The sequence below is a fragment of the Coenobita brevimanus genome, chromosome 49, assembly GCF_032717465.1.
Source record: "Coenobita brevimanus isolate Jiangsu-jjx chromosome 49, ASM3271746v2, whole genome shotgun sequence".
NCBI lineage: Eukaryota > Metazoa > Arthropoda > Malacostraca > Decapoda > Coenobitidae > Coenobita > Coenobita brevimanus.
In genome coordinates, this window is record NC_137002.1 from 8,804,529 (window position 1) to 8,813,046 (window position 8,518).

An 8,518-nucleotide genomic window follows, 5' to 3' on the forward strand; every position below is an offset into this window, starting at 1 on the left:
GACAAATCTTTTGTGCTGGCAGTTGATGCTAGCCGAGTAGGGGTAGGAGCAGTGTTGATGCAGCCGGATGAGGGCCAGGTTGAACATCCCATATCATACTTCTCAAAGAAGTTTAATAGAGCCCAGAAGAACTATTCCGTCATAGAGCAGGAGTTATTAGCGATTTTCCTGGCCCTGCAACACTTTGCTGTCTACCTGCCCCCTTTTGGCCCTGTGATCAAGATTTATTCAGACCATCATCCCCTGCAGTTTTAGAACAAGTTCAAATTTAAGAACCAGCGTTTGACCCGCTGGAGTTTGCTTTTGCAAGAGTACAATTTAGAAGTTAGGCATATTAAAGGGACTGATAACGTAATTGCTGATTGTTTATCCAGGGAGGTGTCAGGGTCTTGATTCAGGGCTCAAAATTTTCCCTTGGGGAAGGGCGTGTTAAGGGGGTTTTACACGGTCAAACATGTTGGCCAACTCGCTCATCAAACCTCCAACACAACATGTTTGAAGAGTTGTTACACGTTCAAACCAAACAGACAGACAACCTCAGTCGGTGGCAAGAGGCGAAGGGGCAACATGTCCCTTACTCAAGACGAGGTGATGGCAATTGGGATAGTGATTGCCCTCAGCGAAAAGAAAAGGAAGCGTTCAAAGTGGACAAAGGACTGGTTACTGAAAAGGGACCACATTTCTCATACCACCTTAATGAAGGAGCTGAAATTACACCCAGATGATTGGCGCAATTATATGCGCATGGACGAATCAACATATTTAGAACTTCTGAATTTGGTCACTCCATTCATTACTTGTAAAGACACCGTTATGAGAAAGTCCATTAGCCCTCATGAACGGCTGAGCGCAACATTGCGTTTTTTAGCAACGGGCAGATCTCTGCAAGACTTGAGATTTTCAGCTCTCATCGCAACTAGCACCTTATCTAGGATTATACCAGAAACTTGTCATGCCATCTACAAAGTTCTTAAGAATGACTATTTAAAGGTGAGTTATGATATTCAAAATGTAATGTTCATTTATTGTGGAAAATCAGTGCATAGTCAGGATATGTGAAAAATATTGAAACCTGCTGTTGAAATGTGCAATACTTCTAACCACAGTGGCAAACGAAGGAACAGAACCAAACTAATCTAAAAATGTAACCCGTTATATTTCAGTCTTTAAAGGTAATCGTTTATAATATAGGCCTACAAAAGTAATAATGTATAACCTAAAATAAAAAAAAAAACAAGTAAATACCTTCTCATGTCAATCAAGATTAAAAAACAAAAATAATACTCATGATATGTGAAAAATATTGACACCTGCTGTTGAAATGTGCAATACTTCTAAACACAGTGGTAAACGAAGGGACAGAACCAAACCAATCCAAAAATGTAACCCGTTATTATCTCATTCTTCAAAGGTAAATAATATAGGCCTACAAAAGTAATAATGTATAACCTAAAACAAAAAATACCAAGTAAATACCTTCTCAAGTCAATCAAAATTACAAAACAAAAAAAATACCAAGCCAAAACAAAATACCCCTCGTTTGCCAGCCTACTTCTAACTTATGAAACTGTTACAAGGGCTGAAAACTTGAGAAAAATTGACAAATATTGGAGTCACTATTATCGGTATAATGTGAGGAACTTGAAGACTGTGGTAATGGTGTTGCAAATGATTCCTGTAAATGATATGGTTCAGTTGCAATTTTAGAAGAGGCAGTCAAATTCCCATTCTCTGCTTCAAAAAGTACATCAGCTATCAACTTCCTAGCAAAGCTTGCTGTTTTCATGTCCAGGGATTCCAGTCGTTGGCCAACGTATTTCCCAAAAGTCTCATTGGCACTATCAGGTCTCTCAAATCCTTTTTCTAAGTTTCGAGCGACCAAATTTAAAATGTGATCTGATTTAGTAGTGTTTCTGCGGCTCCGTTTCACTGCAGGAGTATTGCTACATGAAGGTACTTCATCATCATCTGGTGGCTCGACCACACTCTAGGAAAAGGAGAACACCTATAAATATATTGCAAGATAATAATCTCTCTCTCTCTCTCTCTCTCTCTCTCTCTCTTCTCTCATATAGTGTTGTATCTTGTATCTGTTTCAGTTTCCTGCAACAGAAGAGGAGTGTAAGATTGTTGGAGAACAGTTCGAGTCTAGATGGCATTTTCCCCACTGTCTAGGAGGTGTTGATGGAAAGCATGTGTGGATAACGCCGCCATCAGAATCAGAGTCTTATTATTGGAATTACAAAGGATACAACAGCCTTGTTGTAATGGCAGTTGTAAATGCGAACTAAGAATTCATTATGGCAGACATTGGAACTAATGGTCGCGTATCAGATGGAGGAGTCATTGATAATACAGAATTTGGCAAGCGACTCAAAGATGAAAAGCTCTGCATCCCACATGAGTCAATAACAGCAAATTCAGAATGTGTTTTACCATATGTTTTCGTGGGTGATGAGGCATTTGCATTAAGGCCAGATTTCCTGAAACCTTATTCTCAAAAGGACCTAGATAATGAAAAGCGAGTATTTAACTACAGGCTTTCAAGGGCACGGAGAGTGACAGAAAATGCCTTCGACATTATGGCTTCCCGGCTGAGAATTTTCCACACTTGCATAAATCTCAAATTGACAAGTATTGAAAAGGTAGTTATGGCATCTGTTGTCCTACATAATTTTTTGCGTAAAACATGCCCTTCAGACTATTCCCCAGAGGAGTGCTTTCATAGGGAGGATAGAGTAAGGAAAGTTACCTTGCCAGGTTTATCTGCAGATCCTAATTATTTAACAGGTTTGCAAAACGGTCAAGGCTCACGAAATTATCCTGAGATTGCAAAGGTAGTAAGAGATAGATTTAAGGATTACTTTGTAACTGTGGGTGCAGTAGCATGGCAAAAAGACTTCATATAAATCATGAAAATAGGTAAGTTAGGCCTAGTCTACAGAGTAATGCACACCTCCAAATCTACACAGTATGACTAAAATTGTGTAGCATATTGTGCTGTAATCTATCTTCTCAAAATAAATAAATACGATGATTATGATAAGTTTAACTGATTCATGAATCAAATGCTTCATTTAGACCTATGTATGGCTCAAGTTTAACCCTCAGATCTAGGGTGGCCTCTTGGAATCTTAATGAAATCATGTTTCGTAATCCAGAATTGTATGAAACTTCAAACTAATATACCAAAGAAGTCAGACACTTTTAAAACCCACTGATTATATGAAAGTGTCCAAAAAACTGAATAAAATCATCTACCCATGGCAAAAAAAAAATAAATAAAATAAAATAAGAGGCCAAATCCTTACAACTCACCTCTTCATCAACAGAATGCAAACTTGATCTACTTTCTCGTGGCACGTCTTGATCACATATGAACATCATGTCTTCAAAATACCAGAGAGTGGGTGTGTATATTTCATCAGTTGATTTGCCAGACTTCTTGGAGCTCTCAAGTTTTCGAAGTTCCCTTCTAAAAGAACTACGAAGACAGTTGATTTTTTTCATCACATCATCCCGCGAGCACTGAGGGTCAAGTTCTTTTAGCTTTCCATGCAATTCATCTATACCTTTATTTCTTAAATTCCTATTAGAGTATTCTTTCGATTTCACCTTCCACAATGCTATATGCTTCCTATATATGTCAATGAAATCCACCATAATTTCCCTTTCCTTGTCCTTAACGGCACACGTATCATTCATTTTGGAAATAATCGGCAAGTCTGTCACTGAAGGAGCTGCTATAGATGTTACCTCCGCGAGATTTGAGTATGTATGACGGTTGGAGACTGATGCGTGTTCAGACGTTCATGCATGGACATGAACGAGCAAGCTCCGCCCACAAAAGTCAGGCCAGATCAGACATCCGTATAACACGTTGGTCCAACATGTTTACCCCTTTCACATGTTCAAACATACTCTCAAACATCGTGTTGTCAAACGTGTTAGCCAACATGTTTGACCGTGTAAAACACCCTTTACGCTGTCCGCCTGTCCGTTCCCACGGGTGCAGCCGCTACAGCTGGGCTGGGGGATTATGCAGTATTCTGTCATTCGCGGAGTTTAAATTAGCGAGTGTTACAAGTTCTTTTGTTTCTTTCGTTCCTGCCACTGAGGGCAATTTTATTTAATACCATGCTGATAATGCATTTGATTATTTTGATTGTCTTATGTGAGCTACCAGTATATTTAATGATGTTTTGCTTGCATTAGAAGTACCAATTCATTGTAGAGAGAGAGGGGCACGAATTTAAGTTCCTTATTAATTAATCTGATTCATGCGTTCACGCTTGGCTGCACACGAGCCTAGCATTCGACCAGTGTCTTCCCAACCAGCTTCAGTATCGTGTGTGTGTACACTCTCTCTCTCTCCCCAGTCATATTTTTGTATAGAGAACACGTCGGTGTCTCTAAGCCGAGCTGGCGTTTTCATTTAAGTTCATTTTATTCTTTTGTTTGCTGACTGAGGGAAGTAGCTATTTTATTTGATTTTGTGACCGTGTTGTCTTTGGAGGGCCAGGCTGGCTCACCGTGGTCCTCTCGCTGCCTTTATTAACGTTCCCCAACACACGTACATACACACATACCCCTAACCCCTACACAGTTCAATCCCATCTCCTTGCACAAGGCTAGTGAGAACTATCGTGAGCTATCAACTGCGCTTCCCCTTGGACACGGGTTAAGTAGAAATTCGTCACCACCGGAAATAAGTGGGAGGTGTTCCTATAGACTGTCTCGGGCGGTATTATTTCCGGTAGTGACGATAGTAGGCTAGATCCATAGGTAGGCTGTTCCGTTTGTTACTATCAAAGTACAGAGGGTTGCGTACTTAAGTGATAATTCTTCCGTTGCGCAGTTTTTCTCTAGTTTACGGGGTGTGAGTGCCGGGGTCTGCGTTATTTTCACAACGCAGTGGAGGCCGATCATCTAAAACTACCTTGTTGTCTTTTTGTAATAGCCCCGGGCTGGCGCTGCCGTAACAATATATATATATATATATATATATATATATATATATATATATATATATATATATATATATATATATATATATATATATATATATTAACGATATACTGCACCCCCGGCTTAACGATGGGGGTAGAAATACCACCATACCCCACATAACAATGGCCCAACCCCAGTTCAATGATGGATTTAGATTTTTAAGGCCGATTTTGATTATATTTTAGACTAAATTTGTGTGTTTAGGTTGATTTATAAACTGTTTTTAGACTTAACGTGTTTTAGCCATAGGTGGGGTGAACATTTGTCATTTTGGAGTACAGTTTACTAAACTTGATTTTTTCCAGACATATTAATGATTTTCAGATTTTATTTGTTGGTGCTAGGCTTAGGTTAGTTACTTTTACAGCAGTTAGGCCATTTAGACTGGCTTTAAACTTGTTTTTGGATTCATTTGGGTGGGTTTTGGACTTGGGGAGGGAACCCAAGGCTGAAAAACCCATCCTATTACTTTACATGTTAAATCTACCCCGATATATGATACCCCGCCCAATGATGGGTTTTTACCTAACCAATTGCATCATTAAACCGGGGTATAAAATCTATCTATATAACTATATATATATATATATATATATATATATTGTATATATATATATATATATATATATATATATATATATGTACAGTATATATACTGAAATACCAGCACCAAAGGGAGACCACAGGGAGGCGGTGAAAGGGCCCAAGCAAGAAGGGCATACGTCCCCCGCCACCATGCGCCCCTCTTCCCCTCAACAGAGCCCCTGGGACTTAAGCCGCCCTGCTGCACTACTCACTACCCAAACCAGCACTCGCCAGGATCGGGGTGGGACTCATGTAACCACAGTCCCAAGTAGGACCGCGATGACACCCACCGAGCTCATCAGGGAGAGGACAGCCACTGTACTCCTTCCATCTACTACCGCCTGCAGGACTTCGACGATGCCCACTGTGCTCGTCGGGGAGGAAACGTCCACCATACTTCTCTCACCTGCAACCCCCGCTGGGCTGGGAGCAGGACCGCAGCGACGCCTACCGTGCTTGCCGGGGAGAGGATGGTCACTGTACTGTACTCTCACCTGTAATCCCAGGGCAAGGCAGGACTGCAGCAGCACCCATCGTGCCCGTCAGAGAGGGAACGTCCACCGTACTTCCCTCACCAGCAGCCCCCACAGGGAGCAGGACTGTGGCGACGTCCGCTGTGCTCGCCGGGGAGAGGACAGCCACCGTCTTTCACCTACAGTCCCAGGGTCTAGTGGAACTGTGGTGGTACCCACTGTGCCTGTTGGGAAGGGAACGTCCACCATACTTCCCTCATCTGCAGACCCCACAGGGATCAGGACCGCGGCAATGCCCACCCTGCTTGTTGAGGAGAGGATGGCCACTGTCCTCCTCTCACCTGCAGTCCCAGGGTCTAGTGGAACCGTGGTGGTGCCCACTGGGAAGGAAATGTCCACCGTACTTCCCTTGTCTGCTACCCCTGCGACACCCACTGAGGGCAACGTCCCTTGCTCGCCTCACTCCTCCAGAGGCCGAGTAGGACGCCCCTCTCCCTCTCCCCACATCTCAAGGGATGGAGCTAGCTCCCCAGCGGAGTTGCAGCTGGAGAGGGTCTGGAGTGGCCCCATAGTGACCCTGGGGATAAGCTCACTGCAGCCAACACCCCCACGTCACCCGTCGCTGCTGGACTCCCAGAGGAAGAGATGCCACAGGCAGCCCCTGATGGCCTCTCGACAAAGGTGAGGCCACAGCCCCCAGCCACCGAGGGATGCCTCCAGGACTCCCGGTCGAGACCTTCCCAGACCAGCCGGCGAGCCGTCCTCCGCCAAGGGTAGGAGCAAGGCAGCGTGCCTACTCGCCCTGTTCAACCCCAGTCCGGAGGGCTGACACACCGAGGCCCCTCCAGGGAAAGGCCTCCCTTTACGCCGCCCTGCAGCCCACACTGGATGAGCCGGCCTACAACAGTGGTCCTGTGCCCTTTCAGAATACACACGCCTAATGGCACCCCTACCACACTGGGTGACACCTACATTTACACTATCACCTGTAGTCACAACTCTTGTCCTTTGTGTTCACTGTAGTGTGTATAATCTGCCCATTTATATTGTGCCCAGCACTGTATGTTTGACAATATACATGTATGATCGGTTGGCCTGTGTTTTTGAGCCCTGCTTCTCTGGTTGCATGCTCTAGACCTGGTCTTAAAAACAACCCCAGATCAGTTCCTTGTACTCAGGGAGCAAGAGGTTGAGCCCTGAGTACATAGCATAACACTGGTGACTAGCGGTGGTTCTAGATGCGGTCAGAGAACAACGAGGAATGAAAGGGAAAACCTAACAAAATGGCGGCCAAATCACACATACAATTGCTAAAATTCGACTTTGAACAGTGCGACATAGACATGTACATGTGCATGATTAAACAACTATTGAACATTGGATTTGAGCACGACAAGGAAAAGATAGGAGTAACTGTACCCCACCTGGGAAAAGCAGTCTCAAGCATTGCCACGAAGATCGTTATGGGGCTGACATGGGCGCAATTCACACAAATCGTGACTTAAGGAGTAACGCCATCACTAGGGAAAGTCGTCACTTTATCCCAGCTCGACGCCCTCACCTATGACGGCAACCTGGACGACATGCTCAACCAGGCCAGGTGACTCATCACCGCCACTTATCCAGAGGCCGACCTGGCCACCTGGGAGCAACACATCTTCAACACCCTGTTGAGGATCCTCCCCAGCATCGTAAGAGAGTATTTTACAATCTATGACCCAACAGGAGACCTTTTTTTTTTTTTTTTTTTATGCGAGGAAGGATCCAAAGGCCATGAGCCCGCAGTAACAGTTCCCTCAAGAGAAAAACAAAATACAACAGAGAGCCAAATTCAAGATCCGATCATTTTGAGATGCCTGGACACACTACGTTTGAAAGACTGGAGATCATAGGCAGGAGGAAATACAGACAGAGGGAGACAGTTCCAGAGCTGACCTGTTGCATAAATGAAAGACTGGGAGTAACGGTTAACTCTTGCATTAGAGAGTTGGACAGAAAAAGGATGAGAGTTTGCTGCCAGACGGGTGCTACGCGCCCGTCGTAGAGGTGGAGGAATGCAAGCAGACAGTTCAGAGGAGCAGTGACCATTAAAGTAGCGATAGGAAAGAGATAAAGATGCAACAGTGCGGCGAAGAGACAGAGGTTGAAGGGAGTCAGTAAGAGGAGGAGAGTTAATGAGACGAAAAGCCTTTGACTCCACCCTATTGAGAAGAGCTGTATGTGGGGAGCCTCCCCACACATGAGAGTTGTACTCCACACAGGGGCGGATAAAACCCCTGTATAGAGTCAACAATTGTGCAGGGGTAAAGAAAGAGCGGAGGCGGCTTAGCACACCCAATCTCTTGGAAGCAGATTTTACAAGAGATGTAATATGATCTTTTCAAGATAAGTCCCGAGTAAATGAAACCCCAAGCATGTTCAAGGATGATGCAGGATTAATCTGAATATTA

General features: G+C 43.9%; 2 protein-coding genes across 2 annotated transcripts; both read left to right on the plus strand.

The window, feature by feature from the left end:
* The first annotated feature begins 567 nt into the window (after positions 1–567).
* Positions 568–2,291, plus strand: LOC145399506 (uncharacterized). The gene is made up of 2 exons (XM_080272108.1): positions 568–990; positions 2,100–2,291. The coding sequence occupies exons 1-2, from the start codon at positions 568–570 to the stop codon at positions 2,289–2,291; spliced, it is 615 nt and encodes a 204-aa protein (XP_080128234.1).
* Positions 2,292–2,300: 9 nt separating this feature from the next.
* On the plus strand, positions 2,301–5,867 carry LOC145399507 (uncharacterized). The gene is made up of 2 exons (XM_080272109.1): positions 2,301–2,634; positions 5,770–5,867. The coding sequence occupies exons 1-2, from the start codon at positions 2,301–2,303 to the stop codon at positions 5,865–5,867; spliced, it is 432 nt and encodes a 143-aa protein (XP_080128235.1).
* The last annotated feature ends 2,651 nt before the right edge of the window (positions 5,868–8,518 follow it).